The 19,839-nt window shown below is 38.1% G+C and overlaps 1 protein-coding gene across 1 annotated transcript in view; it reads right to left on the bottom strand.

Annotated features, from left to right (window-relative positions):
- Positions 1 to 1,605: 1,605 nt before the first annotated feature.
- FDX1 (ferredoxin 1) overlaps positions 1,606 to 19,839 on the bottom strand; it is a 36,125-nt gene continuing 17,891 nt past the window's right edge. Inside the window, exons 3-4 of the mRNA XM_021671114.2 lie at positions 7,982 to 8,111; positions 1,606 to 2,716 (exon numbers count right to left, since the gene is read on the bottom strand). Of these exons, the coding sequence (XP_021526789.2) occupies positions 2,602 to 2,716; positions 7,982 to 8,111 (245 nt within the window). The 3' untranslated portion in view covers positions 1,606 to 2,601. The remainder of the gene's footprint in view (positions 2,717 to 7,981; positions 8,112 to 19,839) is intronic.

Here is a 19,839-nt window from a genome sequence, read left to right as displayed (position 1 = left end):
ATATATTGCGGAGTAGAGACAAGCCATCCTTGCCCTGTACTCTGAATTCCTGACTCATAGGAACTGTCTGAAATAATATAAGATTCTGGTTTTAAGCCACTAAGCTTTGGGGTAATTTGTTTTGCAGCAATAGATAAATGAACACATTTACCTACAACACACATACATCAAATACAGAAGGATTTTTTTCAAACTGAAAAATCACCTTTATACAAACCAATTATAGATTATAGCCTCCATTTAATAATTTTAGAAGGTTTTCTATACTAACACAATTTAACTTCATTTATTTGAACTTTTCTAATTTGAAATATAAGACAATTTATACTCTAAATTTTAGAGTGCTTTGGTTGAATATAATCATTAAAGTAGCTCTGGAAGGAGAGGTTAAGTAATCCACACACAAAGACAAGAATACTGAAGCTAATTAAAGGAATAAATTGGCTTTGAAGTACTTTAAAATTATAGCACCGTTATGGTTTGAATGTCCCCTCCAAAACTCATGTTGAAATTTAGTTGCCACTGTAATGGCATAGAAAGCTGGGTCCTCTAAGGGGTGATCTCCTTTAAGAGCAGAGCCCTCATGAATGGATTAATGCCTTTATCTCAGGTGTGGATTAGTTAAGTCAGGAGTGGGCTCCTGATAAAAAGATAATCATTTTGCTCTCTTGCTCTCACTCACATTCTTTTGCCCTTCCACCATGTAACGATGCAGCAAGAAGGCCCTCACCAGATGCCAAGCAGATGCTGGTGCCATGCTCTTGGACCTCCCAGCCTCCAGAACCACGACTCAAATAAATCTCTTTTCTTTATAAATTACCCAGTCTGTGGTATTCTATTATAGCAACAGAAAATTAAGACAAGCATACTCTACATAGAAAGCATTCAATAGTTATGGCCAAGCACAGTGGCTCACACCTGTAATCCCAGCATTTGGGGAGGCTGAGGTGGGGGGATCACTTATCTCTAAAGTTTAAGACCAGCCTGAGAAACGTGGCAAAACCCTGTCCCTACAAAAAACACAAAAATCATCCAGGTATGATGGCCCGTGCCAGTAGTTCCAGCTACTCAGGAGGCTGAGGCACAAGAATCACTTGAACCTGGGAGGTAGAAGTTGCAGTGATCTGAGATCGCACTACCGCACTCCAGTCTGGGTGACACAGCGAGATCCTGTCTCAAAAAAACAAAAACAAAAACATACTCAGTAGTTATTAAGCATCAAATGAAAATCAGATACTTCAAGTTCTTCCTAATCACTTTTTACATATGAATCAGTTGAAAATCTTACTTTCCAGAACTAGTCAGTTTAGTTCAAGTAAATTATTTGCACATACATACATATTTTACCTTTTCCTAATAAAATGTGAATTCCCTGATGACATTGCTTGTTTTGTTCATTAGTCCCTAATGGGCCTAACACAATGCTGTATGTCAAGCATTGTACTAGACGAGTATTTATATAAATAATCAAGCTGCAATAATACACATGAAGCTAACTCAATTGTTCTGTAATTCGCCTTTTTTCTACTAATTTGTTCTGCTCTTCCTCACAATTAGTCCAAGTTAGTTAAAGTTTTATTATACTTCCAGAGACCATACTGTGTACCCCTTTGTTAACTTTTATGAATTTATTTATAGTAAAGATAAGGATACAAATGTCTTCCACACATACTTGGCAATCTGTGGTGCTCAGGCCACTCCCTCCCTCCTGGGACTGACACACACTGCAGCACAGGCGGCTCACCCTGGAGCCCCATCCTTGTGTGAGAGAATGGCGCCACCTGGGGCTGTGTGATATGTCAGCCAGCTCATTCCCTTCTCCAGCTCAGGACAGAGACACATAATTCACTCATAAGGTTTCCATTCTGTTACAGGCAGAGATTTATAAATCAGCATGGTATTCAAAGACTACAAAGTTAAGCCATTCTTCTCAGAATAGAAAAGAATAAACACATCCAATAGATCAAACTTCTTTGACAGTGTTATAATGCCTATGTTCAGACTTAAAACTTCACAATCAAAATTTGGAAATATTTATTTATAAGGTTAATAACTATCTTTGAAGTTAAGCAGTTAACTGAGCATTAAATATTTTTGTCCATATACAATCATATTTAACTACTGCTATAAATAAGATAGTCATAATTTCTCCAGTTTCAGTCTGAACATATAACTTATAGTACTAAGACACAGGTTCTAGTACAGATTTTCTAATTAGTGGTATAGCCCGTTAGATCTCTGCCTTCACCCACATCAAACAAGAATAATATCTTTTTTTTAACCTATCTTCTAGGTAAACAGATGAGATTATATGAAAACATTTTGCTAAAGTCACTAAACAAACATAAGGAAAAAAATGTCAGTTTTTTTAATCACATTAACTATTTTCTAATATTTGATTGACATTTTTGTAATATAATCAAAATAAAAATTGCATACTTTCAAGAACTACAAAATTCAGTAGTTATATGAGGTGAATTAAAATAGTAAAGCTAGTCATAATACGAAGTCCACTCATCCATGTTCTCATTTAATGATATTAAGAAATAATAATTATAAAAATAGGTAAAATTCCATGAAAATATTCCTATTTGTTCTAGTTCAGGAGGTCTTGCCCACATCGATGGATTGTCTGGCATCAGCCACTGTTTCAGGCACTCGAACAGTCATATTGTCCATAGATTTTGTCAAGCAGATTTGGCAGCCCAACCGTGATCTGTATGGAAAAGGAGGAAGGTATGGTTTAGTATTATGTATATATGATTCACGAGGCAATCCAGTTGTTTAAGATAGCCTTTACGTTTTCTTATCCAAAGCAGTCAGGGAACTTATTAACCTTTTAAATTTCCTTTATGTCAAAACAGATATAACCAACCCTACCAACTAGAGGATAACAAAAGGTAAATAAATATGAATGCAATAAACCTGGTATGCCAAAGCTTCATTTTAGCCTTGGTTCCTATTTTCACCAGACCACTACTTTTTGGTCAAAGAGCTGACAAGCAAGGAAACAATCAGAAGGCACAATGGTGTAGAACTGAGGTTATTAGCAAGGCCAAGAAAATGATTAATCAATTCCTGATCATTAAAACCACACAGACTATAAAAGAAAGCTATACTTTTTAAAGCTTTTAAAAGAAGAAATCTGGAATAAATGCATAGACTTAAGTCATCAATTATAAGAGCATATTTTTTCTCAAATTTTTACCATCTCTGAAAATCAAGAAGCATCTTAAAATCAATGGAATCTTACAATCACTGCTACACTGTCAGGTAATGGTCATGTCATAGCTACAAATTTGATGACAATATTCATACAGGGGTCTCTTCAACTTAGTTATGGGAAGTATGTAAGTACCACATGTTGAATTTACCTACTTTTCAAAATAAGTCTAAAAAGATTACAAAATGAAAACGAAGAAGAATACAGAAAGAAAGCAGTGTATAAATTTGGAATTAATAAATATTTGTCATTTTAAGAATGACTATAATTTCCTCTTTTTTGCAGAATTACTACTAAATTTATTTTGTGTATATTTTCCTTTCTTCCTTTTTTTTTTTTTTTTCAAGAGAGGGTCTGGGTCTGTCACCCAGGCTGGAGTGCAGTGGCATGATCTCAGCTCACTGCAACCTCTACCTCCCGAGCTCTGGTGATCACTCCACCTCAGCCTCCTGAGTAGCTGTGACTACAGGCGTGCACCACCATGCTTGGAAACTTTTTGTATTTTCTGTGGAGACAAGATTTCACCATGTTGCCCAAGCTGCTCTCTAACTCCAGGGCTCAAGTGATCTGCCTGCCTCGGCCTCCCAAAGTGTTGGGATTATAGGCATGAGCCACCACAGTCAGACTATTTTCTTTTCTCAGTAGTGATATATAATTCAAATCTATGTCTAGATAAGTCTAAAAAACTCTTTCAATATGCAGAAAATACATTAAGTGATAACACTATGCCATACTTGAATTAGCAGTGCTTTTTTCTTCCTTAGTGGCATATAAAAAGAAATGTTAATCTTACAATCAACATGTCTTCAATTTGCTGAAATGTGATATTCAGGTTTTGGTTTTATTAATGTATTCTTCAAGCATTTATTGAGCACCTATGGGCACAATACTAAATGTCAGTGAAAAAGAGCAACTCAACTCCATACTTTCTTAACGTCTTATTTTCTGGTCATTGGGATGCACTTAAAGAGACAGCATCAGAATTACAGCCAATGAGACCAGCAGTATGGAATCCAGCATTTAATACACCAACTTGCTTAACCTAACCAAACGCTGGTTTCCTAACCTAATCTTCAAGACAAGTAGGAGAACTCCTCACAGGACTGCTGTTAGGATTGGTCGCTAATGCCAACATTAATGAGTAAACTTTCTATCAAAGGGAAGAGATGAGACACATTCAGGTAGTTAACATGAGAGACTGTGGCAAATGCCACCAAGGGAGAAAGCCAAATGGCTCTAAGAGGTCTAAGGAAAAAGCGCCTACTTCTGGCCACAGGAGGTGGTATCCACAATGGGCTTTGAAGGATAGGTAGGATTTACTATTTACTATTTAATAAAAGATAAAGAAGAAAAGTATGTGAGGCAAAGGCAACACAACGCAGAGAAGCTCAAGTCACCTTTAAGGCAAGATGGGTGTTTTAGCTTGGTTGCTGCACAGCGCAAATAAGGACAAGGGGAATGATGGGCCAGAAAGGCGACCAGAGCCACGGGCAGCTGTGAATATCAGTTAAGGGGCCTGTGTTTTTACTGGTGAGCTAGGAGGAACCACCAGGAAGTTTTGAAGTAAAGGAGTATGCTTAACCATGGGAAATACTGATCCCTAATAGAAAAATATTCCCTCTACCAAGAGTTCTTCATTTGTAGAATTAGAAACAGCCTTGACAATACTCAACTATGCATTAAGCTCTGTCTGCAAGAGAGAAAAAGTGGCAAGCCAATTTGGACAAATTCATTAGAACAGCAAGCCCTTGAGAGCCTGTTGGTTACTCTTGGTATTTCTATACAGATAGCAAGATGATGCTGGTCTTCAAGGAACTGTTACTTTAGTAAGGGAAACAGAGATGGAAACAGTTATCAGTGAAACAGGGCAGGGTACCACAAGTGTGGTGACAGAAGAACAATAGGTCTGTTATGAGAACACAGAGAGAGACAGCACTAAAAGCTCCAGCTCACTCTAGAAAATAAGGCAGTAGTGCGCTTTGTGGCTATTTTCTCACTCTCCTACTTCTATCTCCTTAAAGGTCTCTGGCTCCAAGATCCACCAGCATAGACGGTGTCTCATACTTCTAGAGAAGCAGACAGACAACAAGGTTCCCCCGATTTCACACTTTGAGTCCCACAACACTCTGACACTTCTGCAAACCTGGAAGTTATTTTCTCCAGTCTCTCTTGCTACACATCCCTGGCGGTGAAAATATACTGGGTATTGGGTTTACTTTAGTTCTGGGGTTTTGTTTTCAATTCAGAGAAGTAGCTTGAAATAGTAAAAGACCAAGGGCTTTGAATAGCTGGATTCAAATCAGTGATGTTACACACTAGCTGTGCAGCCTTAAGCAAATCTGCAATAACTAAGCCTCATCTCCCCACCTACAATATGGTGATAGTACTGCCTAACCCTGAAAGTTAGAAATAATATTTAAGTGCCTAGGCATTACAGTGAGTTCCCAACAGATAGGTCAATATGATGGTAGTTACAATGCTAACAACTACCATTTAATGAATGCTTTCTCCACCAAGCACTATTCTGAGAGCTTCACATATATTTCCTCATTAGCTCCACACAGCAATAATGTGAGGTAGGTACTATTATTATCCTCATCTTGCGTATAAGGAATCTGAGACCTCTGTATAGATTATCCATAGACACTGGTGGCAGGGAGCAATGACAATCAACCAGTGTAAACTCACAGGTAATTCTTGAATCTCCCTTTCCATCAACTATTAATTCTGCAAACTGTTGGTGACCTCTATCGCGAATCTGGCATTGGAGATACAATGGTAAAACAAGACATGGCTGTTCTTCTAATGGGAAAAGGGAGACAGGTAACCGGTATGAAAAAAAAAAATGAGGCTATCATGTATCATTCATCTATCAACAATCAAGGTTAAGAACAACCAATAAAACATTTAAGCCAGGCACGGTGGCTCATGCCTGTAATCCCAGCACTTTGGGAAGCCAAGGCGGGCAGATCACCTGAGGTCAGGAGTTCAAGACCAGCCTGCCCAACACAGTGGAACCTCATCTCTGCTAAAAACACAAAAATTAGCTGGTCATGGTGGCAGGCACCTGTAATCCCAGCTACTCAGGAGGCCGAGGCAGGAGAATCACTTGAACCCAAGAGGCAGAAGTTGCAGTGAGCCAAGATTGTGCCATTGCACTGCAGCCTGGGCGACAGAGCAAGACTGTCTCAAAATGAAAAAAAAAAAAAATTATTGGAATGATAGTGTTTTTGCTTAAAAATTAAAAACATTTACATAGTATTTAACTTTAAAGTATGAATTAAAAGACTGAATTTCCTTATTCCTTTTCTGAAACTTTCTGATACCCTAAAAATAAGTTTACATGTGGTTATTAGCTTTGAACAAAATTCTTCCCATTCCAAATATGTCAGTGTGTTTTGTAAATGCTACCTGTGAAACTAATTATACTTTTTCCCCCAAAGTATTTCTACTAAAGTTCTGTGTACTTAAGAATACCAGCTATAAAACACTATAAAAGCTGTTCCTTGCTCTCCATTTTCTAGCGCTAAAACTTGGAAATTTTATCATCAATATTCTTGCTAGCTTACATTTATTATAGACCTTTTGTATCTCTTCTAAATGTAGCTCTCCCTTTTCCCTTTCAATTAGAATATTATCTATTATATTACATGCATCTACAAATTGTATCTATAGAAAAGGGCAAGCAGTGAGCTATGACTTAACTCTCTTATTAAGAGGCACAATTCTCAGAACCTAACTAATACAGTCACTGGATTTAGTCTCTGTGTTAAGGGAAAAAGAAAGGAGGTGCTCATAGAGAACGTGGCAATGAAGATTCGTGAGAGGACAGGCAGACAGTAGCCACATTCCACTCTGCTTTGGTGTCCAAAGAGATACTATTTTATCAGTTTCTCTTCCCAGGGTTATCAGTCTCACATTCACCAAGAGGGAAATAAACCATAAAAGGAACAAAATGATCTCTCTTCTCTAAATAAATTCAAATGACCTAAAAATGATTGTGATGATTAAAATTCTAGCTATATAATATACATGAAATAAAACTATTTTTAAAAAATTACTTGTCATTAAGGTTACCAAATTAGACTTAAACAGTGCCAACCTTAATCAAGTAATAAGCCCTCATTATCTTATGCCTTGAAGCAGTGTATCAACTAGCTACCTTCCTTGACTCCAATCAAAAGACTAGATAATTTTTTCAAAAAGAAGGTATCACTTGATGTCACTTGCCACTGTAAATCTTACCATTTTTAAGAGTAAATTAATAACAATAAGAAGCTCTGATTAATGTACACTTTGAAAAATAATTATTCATTTTAACATAATTACTATTATATATTAAGTTTCTTTAAAAATTCTGTTCTCTCAAATAGGTAAAACTTTCCACTATAATTTGTTCACTTATCAAATCTGTCCTTCAAGAATACTATAAAATCATTAAATTTAACCCCTCCCATTAAGTTGTGATAAATGGTTCCTGGAGTAAAAAGAGACCTAAAAAACATTTGTTAGGATCTAGAACTTATATTTCCAATACTTCCAATTAACTTTTTTTTTTACTTTTGTAAAAAGTTTCATAAGTTCTAAACTGTAGAACAGTGAAAACAAAGAGAAATGCCACGTATCTGATACTCAAAATCTGTTATTTAACCTGGTAGAACACTATTACATTCATGGGTCTGGTCTTACATAGAAAACATAATAAAATATCTATGTTCCCAGATTATTAGCACAATTGAAGCAGTCCAAAAATCTTACCTGTCTGTTAGTCCATATGCCAGATCGAGCATGTCATTCTCCTCATCAGTGATTGCATCTAACTTCTCAAATATGTGATCTTCAAAGATGAGGTGACAGGTTGAACAAGCCAGGGTTCCTTCACATGCACCTGACAAAAACAACAAACACTGAACATACTCCCTTCTATATCAGACACGATTCAAACCTGGTTCAGTAAAGGTTTCTAAATGTTAGAATCAGCATTAGAATACATGAATGAGCCCAGGCACAGTGGCTCACAACTGTAATTCCAGCACTTGGGGAGGCCAAGGCAGGCAGATCACTTGAGGTGAGGAGTTCAAGACTAGCCTGGCCAATATGGTGAAACTCTGTCTGTACTAAAAATGCAAAAATTAGCCAGGCATGGTAGTGCACACTTGTAGTCCCAGCTCCTAGGGAGGCTGAGGCAGAAAAATCACTTAAACTGGGGAAGCAGAGGCTACAGTGAGCTGAGGCTGCACTCCAGCCGGGGCAACACAGTAAGACTGTCTCAAAAAAATGAAGTAAAATACATAAATGAAAGATGAAAATGAAGAGACTAGGGGCAACAACCCCCCCACCGTTGTGCACGTGTGTGCGTGCACACACACACACATGCACACACACACATGCACATACACACACACATATACACACACACACACAAGTTTGAAATCCTTCGCATTATATTATTTCACAAAGGTTCTGGCTTGGTGCTGTGAAGGATACCTATGAAAATACATAATCCTAATAGCAGAGCGCTTACAAGTTAATAAGCTGAGACATGTATACATATAAAAATGGGTGCATTCTTAAACTTATACAGTAATTACATACATAATAGTGATGTAAGTTATGGTATATAAGAGGAACTAGAAAGCAATCAAACCTATCACTAAATTAAGTTAAATGTTCTTCCCTCTCAATCTCCGCTTGTAATTTGGACAGAATCAAATAAGTCATTTTAAAATGAGTCACTGTGGTTTTAAATAATCAGAATATTTCTCCTGTTCTATTTCTTTAAGTCATTAATTTAACAGTTGTTTACTGAGTACATATCGTATGTCAGACACTGTGACAAGAGAACTACAACGTCACCTTGTCCATCTAAACCAGGACGAATCTGCTCTTAACATCCCTTTCTTAGTGTTACTTAGCCTTCACTTGAAAATCTCCTGACAAAGAAATCAACAGCACATAAGTCAGCCAATTTTGCATTCAGTTGGCTTCCACCAAGCTCAAGTCTGCCACTCTGTAACTAGCACCTATTGGTCCAACTCTATCCCATGGAGTTTAATCCTTCTAAAGGACAGCTTTTCATATATTTGAGATCATTCTTCCTTCTCCCAGCTGAGCATCCCCAGATCCTTCCACTGTTTCTTACATAACATGGTTCTAAATCTCATCCCTCAGGCCAGTTGGGCTTTTCTTTTTTTTTTTTTTTTTTTTTTTTTTTTTTAATTGCATTTTAGGTTTTGGGGTACATGTGAAAAACATGCAAGGTTGTTGCATAGGTGCATACGTGGCAGTGTGATTTGCTGCCTTCCCCCCCCCACCCACATCTGGCATCTCTTCCCATGCTATCCCTCCCCAACTCCCCCCCCCGCTGTCCCCCCCACTCCCCCACAACAGACCCCCATGTATAGTGCTCCCCTCCCTGTGTCCATGTGTTCTCCTTGTTCAACACCCGCCTATGAGTGAGAACATGTGGTGTTTGATTTTGTGTTCTTGTGTCAGTTTGCTGAGAATGATGGTTTCCAGGTTCATCCATGTCCCTACAAAGGACGCAAACTCCTCGTTTTTAATGGCTGCATAATATTCCATGGTGTATATGTGCCACATTTTTCCTGTCCAGTCTATCATCGATGGGCATTTGGGTTGGTTCCAGGTCTTTGCTATTGTAAACTGTGCTGCTATGAACATTCGTGTGCATGTGTCCTTATAGTAGAACGATTTATAATCCTTTGGATATATGCCCAGTAATGGGATTGCTGGGTCAAATGGAATTTCTATTTCTAGGTCCTTGAGGAATCGCCACACTGTTTTCCACAATGGTTGAACTAATTTACACTCCCACCAACAGTGTAAAAGTGTTCCTATTTCTCCACATCCTCTCCAGCATCTGTTTTCTCCAGATTTTTTAATGATTGCCATTCTAACTGGTGTGAGATGGTATCTTAAAATATGACATCCAGAACACATTTGTATCCCAGGGGAGGGCCTGACAACAGAATCGCGCAGAATCACAGTCTGGTTAAATCTGACTTTAAAAACAGTGATTTGGGTTTGTTTTTACATAATTTTTTAAAGCCACTGTACAACTTCAAAGACTGTAGAGTCCTCAGAGTAACTTCAGTTTGATTCATATTCTCTTTTGGTCACTAAACATTATATGAAATATATAACACAACCACTATTAACAACTGGTAACTTCTTAATTCTCTTCTTCTGAATGGATCATTTTAACTAGAGTTGCTCCCTCTTTACAATTTAAGCATTTGTTATTCATATTTTGCTGTTTAAAAAAAAAAAGAAACAGGCCAGGGGCATTGGCTCAAGCCTGTAATCCCAGCACTTCGGCAGGCCAAGGCAGGTGGATCACCTGAGGTCAGGAGTTCAAGACCAGGCTAGACAACATGGTGAAACCCTGTCTCTACTAAAAATCCAAAAATTAGCTGGGCATGGTGGCAGGCACCTGTAATCCCACCTACTCAGGAGGTTGAGGAAGGAGAATCGTTCAAACCTGGGAGGCGGAGGTTGCAGTGAGCTGAGATTGCACTACTGCCCTCCAGCCTGGGTGACAGAGTGAGACTCTATCTCAAAAAAAACATTGAGAGGTTTCTCTAAATCTTCATTTTTATTAAATCCAATTCAAAGCAATAATAGAATTATGGGAGAGAAAGACCATATAGTGAAGTACAGGAGTTAAGAGCATGGGCTCTGGAACCAGACTTTCTCCCTTCAAACACAGCTTCCCTTTTTACTAGCCCTGCCGCCTTGGGCTACTTTACCTTCCATGTCTCAGTTTCCTCAAGGGTAACTATACTAACCTCACATAGTAGTTCTAAGAATTACACATGACTGCGTACTTAATATATATAAATATATAGATACTGGCAACCATGACTGGTAGCTAATATGCACTATGTAAGTGTTGGTAATCATTACTTTTATTATCTGGAAGTTACAGAAACTCTGAAGAGTAATTCAACTTTATTTGTAAATGTAAGAGAAATTAAGAACTAAGCCCAAGAAGTTAAATGGACTAAGGTAATCCTACTAGTTAGAGATGAGTTATGACTTCAACTTAAGTTTCCCAATGCTGTAGGCAACTAATAATTATTGTATCACCATACAATACTGTAAGTTGCCTTACTTAATATATTAAATGGAGAGAAAAGGCTCATATGCCAATAAATCCCTCCTGAAAAACAAAGGACATTACTTTTTGCACCAGTGGCCAGTCGAAATGAAGAAGTACCATCCTGTTCCAGCTAATTTTGTATTTTTAGTAGAGACGGAGTTTCACCATGTTGTCCAGGCTGGTTTCAAACTCCTGACCTCAGGTGCTCTGCCCGCCTCAGCCTCCCAAAGTGCTGGGGTTATAGGCGTGAGCCACCGCACCCGGCCAGTTCTATGAGTTTTAATGCATGTATAGACTTGTGTAACCACCACCACACTCAGGATAGAGAGAAGTCTCCTCAGTCTAAAACATTCCATTTTGCCGTTGCTTTGTTGTCACAGTCTCCCTAATACCTAACCCCTGGCAACCACTGATCTGTTCTCTATCACTGTAGTTTAGTCTTTTCCAGAATATTCATATAAACAGAATCATACAGTGTATGATTCAAACTGGCTTCTTTCACTCAACACAATGCCTTTGAGATTCATCCAATGTGCTGCGTGTATCCATAATTTGCTCCCTTTCACTGCTAAGAAGCATTCCATTGTTTGAATGTACCACGGTTTGTTTCTAGTTGGTATACAGTGGTGTCCCATTGTGACTTTCACACATTTCTCCAAGAAGTTAAAGGTGTAAAATATCTTTTTTTTTTTTTTAGCTTTGCATCATTTTTTTTCCAAAGCCACTTGGAAGTATGGCATCACCATTAGTCTCCTGTCCCTCTCCAAGAAAACTCTAAACAACACAGAGTCGTTCATATGTACAAGTTCAGGTCCAGATGCCCTTCAATATCTTTTTATGAGCTTATTTGCCATCTCTACATTGTCCTTGGTGAAGTGTCTGTTCATATCTTTTGCCCATTTTTTAATTGGGTTGTTTTCTTACTGTTATGCTTTGAGAGATTTTTACATATTCGGGATAAAAGTCCTTTCACTGGATATGTGATTTGCAAGTATTTTCTCCCAATCTGTAGTTTGTCTTTTCATTCTCTTAACAGTGTCTCTGGAAGAAGAAAAGTTTTTAATTTTGATGAAGTCTAATTTATATATTTTTTCTTATGCGTAAGAAAAATTTGTGATTTCACAGTCAATTAGGACCTACCTACCCACAGGTCCTAAAGATTTTTTCTTGTTCTTTCTTTTAGGAGTTTACAGTTCTAAGTTCCACATTTAGATCTAAGTCAATTTTGCATTAATGTTTTTATAAGATACGAGGTTTAAGTTGATATTCCTTTTTTTCCCACATGAATATCCAATTGATTCAGCATCATTTGTTGAAAAGAATACCCTTTCTTCACTAATTGCTTTGTACCTTTGTCAAAAACCAATTGGCCATTGCCAAGAAGTAGAAACAACAAAAATATCTCTCAAGTGATAAAGAGATAAAGAAAATGTGGTAGACGTCCATAAACTGAAATATTTGGCCACAAAAAAATGCCATATACACACTAAAACACAGATGAATGCTAAAAACATTAAGTGGAAGCCACTCACAATGATGTGAAATGTACAGAATAGACAAATCTATAGATACAGAAAATAGTGGCTGCTTACGGATGGGGAAACGGGGGATTGGGAGGTGCTACCTAAAGAGTATGGGATTTCTATTTGAAGTAATAAAAATGTTTAAGGTGATGTTGCACAACTCTGAATATACTAAAAAAATTCACTATATACTTTAAATAGGTGAGTTTACGGTATTTGAATGATATTGCAATAAAGCTGCTAACAAAAAACTGCCCATATTTTTATGGGTCTGTCACTGAACTCTTTATTCTATTTCACTGATCTACATGTGTGCTTGTCTCTCAGCTGATATTATACTGTCTTCATCACTGTGGTGTTGTCGTAAGTCTTAAGACCTGTACTGTACTTCTTCTAACTTTACTCTTCTTTTAAAATTATTTTGGATATTGTAGTTTCTTTGCTTTTCCATGAACATATTTTGTTGGATTTAAATCTAAAATTTTGATTTCAGAAAGCTATTATAAATGGGTTTTCTTAAGTTTCATTGCAGAGCATTCACTGTTAAGTATATAGCAATACAATTGATTTGTGTGTGTGAGTTGACCTTATATTCTAGGACCTTGCTAAACTCACTTATTGGTTCTAAGAATTTTTTTGTAGATTCCTTGTGACTTTTTTCATAAACAATCATGTCATCTAAAACAAGTTTCATTTTTTCAATCTAAGTGCCTTTTCTTTCTTTCTCTGGCCTTAATACACTGGTTAAGACATCCAGTGTGGTGTTAAACAGGAGTGGTGAAAGTAGACATCCTTGCCTTGTCTCCAATTTTAGAGAAAAGACATTCCATTTTTCACCATTAAGCACAATGTAGTTATTGAGTTTTTCGTAGATTCCCTTTATCAGTACCTTATTCTGCACAGAGTTGATGTGGCAGTGCCTTATTTCCAGTAAAAACATGAGAACTGCCACCAATTCTCTATTTCTTTTGACATGGAAAGTTCACAGCCATAATGAACATCCCTACAGCTCCCAGCTGCACTAGAGCCACAGTCCCAGATGCCAAAGGTTATTCGCAGAAACAAAGTAGATGAGATTATTGTTAGGCCTCATCTTCTAAGTCTTCTTCAGCATCACAGAATTCCCAGGCTCCTACCTACCATGGTATCTTCTGCACTGAGAATCACCCATGCATATATTCCCACTATCAGACTCAGGTGCAACATGGAGAAAGGAGTATCTCTTTTTTGTGTGTGTCTCTGTGTGCGAGTATGTAGGGTGGGTCCAGGAAATTAAGATGTTCCTGATCTGGGATTAGAAGGTACAAGTTGGGCATGGTGGCTCACGCCTATAATCCCAGCACTTTGGGAGGCCACAGTAGGAGAATCTCTTGAGGACAGGACTTCAAGACCAGCCTGGGCAACACAGCAAGATTCCATTTCTACAAAAAAAATTAAAAATTAGCTGGGTGTGGTGGTGCACAGCCATAGTCCCAGCTACTTGGGAGGCTGAGACAGGAGGATCACCTGAGTCCAGGCAGTCAAGGCTGCAGTGAGCTATGATCATACCACTACAACACTTCAGCCTGGGTGACAGAGCGAGATCCCATCTCTTTGTTGTTGTTGTTGTTGTTAAGTTCTGGGGTACATGTGCAGTATGTGCAGGTTTGTTACATAGGTAAATGTGTACCATGGTGGTTTGCTGCACCTATCAAACCATCATCTAGGTATTAAGCCCAGCATGCATTAGCTTTTTTCCCTAATGCTCTCCCCACTGCACCCTCCCCCGGCAGGCCCCAGTAAGAGTTGTTCCTTTCCCTGTATCCACATGTTCTCTTTGTTCAGCTCCCACTCGTAAGTGTGTTCCCTTCCCTGTGTCCATATGTTCGCTTGGTTTAGCTCCCACTTATAAGTAAGAACATGTGGTGTTTGGTTTTCTGTTCCTGCATTAGTTTGCTGAGGATAATGGCTTCCAGATTCATCCATGTCCCTGCAAAGAACACGATCTAATTCCTTTTAGGGCTGCATAGTATTCCATGCTATTTACGTACATTTTCTTTATCCAGTCTATCATTGATGGGCATTTGGGTTGATTTTGTGTCTTGCTATTGTGAATAGTGCCGCAATGAACATATACATCCATGTATCTTTGTAATAGAATGATTTCTATTCCTTTGGGTATATACCCAGTAATGAGATTACTGGGTCAAATGGTATTCTCGGTTCTTTGAGGAAATCTTTGAGGAACCGCCACACTGTCTTCCACAATGGTTGAACTAATTTACATTCCTACCAACAGTGTAAAAGTGTTCCCATTTCTCTGTAACCTCACCAGCTGAAACAACCTCATCTGTTGCCTCTTGACTTTTTAATAAAATCACCATTCTGACTGGCATGAGACCCTGTCTCTAAGAAGAAGAAGAAGGAAGGGGATGAGGAGCAGGAAGAGGAGGAGGAGGAAGCAGCAGCAGCTATAATTACAAGAGTTAGAGGGTGCAATGCATTTCCCCCCAAAAACCAAGCTATAAATGGTGATTAAGTCAGTTGTGAAGAAATAGGTTCTGTGTGTTGGTTCAAAAATTTAGCCAACATTATTTTAATGGGAAAACAAATTCTAAATAACAAGTAGCTGACCTGAAAATAGATCATGGAAACAAAACCAATTCACAAAATGGGGAGCATTTATTTTTTATTTTGCTTTTCACATACACAGAGAACCCTACAAAACAAACAGTGGAAGATAACCTATGAAACCATAAAAGAATAAAGGATATAAAAGTAACAACAACTACAAGACTAAAACTTGCAGCTGGTCACAACATGGGTATACTAGTAAATGATGCACATGAAGGAATGAGGTACAAAAGTTATATAACTTATTATATACACAGCCCCAGAGTAGTATCGGTGGCTGTCAGCTTTTAGCATCTTTGTAAATGGTTGGTTATATCAAAGTAAATGAATAGGGAAAATGTGTATGTATATGTATATATATATGTGCATGTGTATACATACATGGATATATACATATATGTAAACACAAAGTGATCACATTTTATGAGAAATGCATTCTCAAAGATTTTGAAAATTGTGCAAGTCTCATATTTCAAGAATCATTTTCTCAATGAAACAAAAGAGAAAAGTGGATTCTTAAAGTTTAAAAATCTAAAATCCTCAAATATTTTTGTTTTACAATATACTTAGGTAGAACAAACGTTTGAAGTAAAATTCTTTACATTACTATGCCCACCTTTCAAATAATCAAAAATGCATCATGCCTTACAGCAGGAGTTCCCAACCCCTAGGCCACAGGCCACACAGCAGGTGAGCAGATGGCGAGCAATGGAAGCTTCATCTGTATTTATAGCCACTCCCCATTGCTCACATTACCACCTGAGCTCCACCTCCTGTCAGATCAGCAGCTACATTAGATTCTCATAGGAAAGGGGCTGCAGAAAGGAAAAAAAAATAGGATTCTCATAGGAGAGAGAACCATATTGTGAACTGCACATGGGAGGGATCTAGGCTATACCCTCCTTATGAGAATCTAATGCCTGATGATCTGTTATTGTCTCCCATGACCTCCAGATGGGACCATCTAGTTGCAGGAAAACAAGCTAAGGGCTCCCACCGATTCTACCTTATGATGAGTTTATATCATTATATGGTACAGAATAATAACGATAGAAATAAAGTGTGCAATACATGTAATACACTTGAATCATCTCGTCCATGAAAAATTTGTCTTCCACAAAACGAGTCCCTAGTGCCAAAAAGGTTGGGGACTGCTGCCTTAGAGAATAGAATGGTAGTTACCAGAGGATGAGAGTGGGGGTGAGGAAATGAAATGAGGATGTGCTGTTCAAAGGGTACAAAACTCAGTTAGGAGGAATTTGTGTTTAAGATCTCCAGCACAGGCTGGATACGGTGGTTCATGCCTGTAATCCCAGCACTCTGAGGGGCAGAGGTGGGCAGACTGTTTGAGGTCAGGTGTTTGAGACCAGCCTGACCAATGTGGTGAAACGCCACCTCTACTAAAAATATAAAAATTAGCAGGGTGTGGTGGTGCTCACCCATAATCCCAGCTACTAGGGAGGCTGAGGCACAAGAATCACTTGAATCCAGGAGGTGGAGGCTGCAGTGGGCCAACATCATGCCACTGTACTCCGGCCTAGGTGACAGAATGAGACTCTGTCTCAAAAAATTTTTAAAAAATTAATTTAAAAAAATCTATAGCACAGCATGGTGACTGCAGTTAATAATAATGTATTGTGTATTTCAAAAGTTACCAACAGTAAATTTCACGTATCACCACAAAAAAATAAGTGAGGTAAAGGATATGTTAATTAGCTTAAGTTAAACATTCCACATTATATACATATATAAAAACATCACACTGTACCTATCCCATAAATACATACAATTATGATCTGTCAATTAAAATCAATAACATACTTCATGCCTTAGCACAGATAATAACCTGATTTAGGAACATGTTATAGCCACACTATTAGCCCCTGGTGCCAGCATGTTAGCCACCAATCTGGCTTGGTTATACAACAATTTTCATGAACTTAAAAGTATATACACTTTAGTACTGCTTTGATTTTGTTGACATTCTGGCTAACAATTCAGAGTTTGTTCTCCTAAATGAACAATAATACGCACCGTGACAGTTTTTTGGCTTTCTTCCCAGCATTTTGTTACCTCTAACCTCTGTTCCAAAATAACTCATTTTCAGATACATTTTTCAGCATTAGCACTTAATGCTTGGCTGAAACGAGATACAGTCTTTAAAAATGATTTTATTTATTTTTTTTTTTGGAGACGGAGTTTCGCTCTTGTTACCCAGGCTGGAGTGCAATGGCACCATCTCGGCTCACCGCAACCTCCGCCTCCTGGGTTCAGGCAATTCTCCTGCCTCAGCCTCCTGAGTAGCTGGGATTACAGGCACGCGCCACCACGCCCAGTTAATTTTTTGCATTTTTAGTAGAGACGGGGTTTCACCATGTTGACCAGGATGGTCTCGATCTCTTGACCTCGTGATCCACCCGCCTCGGCCTCCCAAAGTGCTGGGATTACAGGCTTGAGCCACCGCGCCCGGCCCTTAAAAATGATTTTAAATTATAACCACAGTTTAAAATATCATCACCGTAGTTAAGAAAATCATACAGATATTCAGATGTCTATAAAGAGTGTTGTTCACATGGTGCTGACAAAGGATAGCAGGAATTTGTTTATCAGCTAAATGGGTACATCTTTATCTGCAGTAACAAACATAAAATTTACAACTTACACAGCCTGCCAGCTTAAAATTAAAGGATTCCTGACAATAGTTTTGGTTTTCACAATACTTCTGATTTTGCCCGAGGAAGAATCTCAATACTGTTAATCTGCACAATTTCAAATATGCATACAAAATTATACAAAGAATAGTAAAGCATGCTTACTAATTTCAAGGTTGGTGAACTCCTGAACCAAGTTTTGTTTTTTTAAATAGGAATAATGATAGTAAGCACTTGCGCAAATCCTCAGAAACTCTAGCTGTGAAATTAATTCCCAGAGAAAGTCAGATCTCTGCCGACTGTTGTTCCTCTTTTCACGTAACTTGAGTGTTTACCAATAGGAAAAGACATTTCGTGTGTGTGCATCTCATATCAAGATCATTTTGTATATCAACTACAATGCTGACAACACAGATTGCCCATCCCGACACCTAACCCCTTTCCCAAACAAAAATCTAGATGATGGCTGCATGGGAATATTATATATTAAAAATGAAATTATGTGTAAACATAAAATCTAATTTTCTAGAGTAAAGACTGATCTAGCATACTCAGAATTACATTATATCAATAGAGACTCAAGTGTGAGGGGAATAATATAAGCTTATACAAACACAATCAGGTTCTTCCTATTTGTATAATTTCCCTCAAAACAGACATGTGAGGAAAATAATATAGAAGAAAAAAGATGTCTAGATAATAGACATACCTAGAGTAAACTAGGTAAGTTGAACCAAAGATGTGTAACTGCCCCCTAGTGACAGAATATTATGATACACTCTGAAGACACCTGTATCATCCAAAAGATCTATATTAATATAAAAGTTGGCAATGAGAATGTTTATGTTTGAACTGTTTCCAAAATCTATGACTGTCCCTTTTTATTCATTTGTTCACTCATTATTCATTTGTTCAAAAAATTATTCACTCATTTGATCATTTCTGAATAAAACAGGAATGACTTTATCCCTCATCGCAGTCTATTGGGAGAGATACACAAGAAATATATAATTACTAAACTGTGACAAATACTGTGAAACAAATGAACAGGATGCTGAGGAGGAGGATAATGGGTTCAGGGTAACAAGAGAAATCCTACTTTGGACTGAGTGGCTGGGCAAAGCCTTGCTAAGGAAGCATATAAATTGAGATTTGATACATGAAAAGTTAAATTTTGGGGATGGGAGAGAGAGGGATGTGTCTCAGGGAGAGGGTAAAGTACATACAAAGTCTCGAAGGTAGGAATTTTGGGTGAGTTCAAACTCTTGAGAAAGGGCCAGTATCACCAAAGCGAGACAAAGAACAATGAGGAAAAAAAAAAAGAGGAAGAGTGGCAGATGGGGCCAGATAATGCAGCCTTTTACAGTTGGGAACACGAATTTTATCCTAAGTGCAAAAAAAGTCACTTGTGATTTTTGGGTTTTTTGGTTGTTGGTTTTTTTTTCTTTGAGACAGAGTCTTACTCTGTTACCTAGGCTGGAGTGTAATGGGGTGATCTTGGCTCACTGCAATCTCTGACTCCCAGGTTAAAGCACTCAGCCTCCTGAGTAGCTGGGATTACAGGTGCATGCCACCACACCTGGCTAATCTTTGTGTTTTTCTTTTCACCATGTTGCCCAGGCTGGTCTCCAACTCATGACCTCGTAATCCGCCCACCTAGGCCTCCCAAAGTGCTGGGATTACAGGCGTGAGCCACCGTGCCCAGCC

The sequence above is a fragment of the Aotus nancymaae genome, unplaced genomic scaffold, assembly GCF_030222135.1.
Source record: "Aotus nancymaae isolate 86718 unplaced genomic scaffold, 86718_ANA_hifiasm-v0.15.2.pri h1tg000012l, whole genome shotgun sequence".
NCBI classification, from domain to species: domain Eukaryota; kingdom Metazoa; phylum Chordata; class Mammalia; order Primates; family Aotidae; genus Aotus; species Aotus nancymaae.
This window is presented reverse-complemented; position numbering and strand designations above follow the sequence as displayed.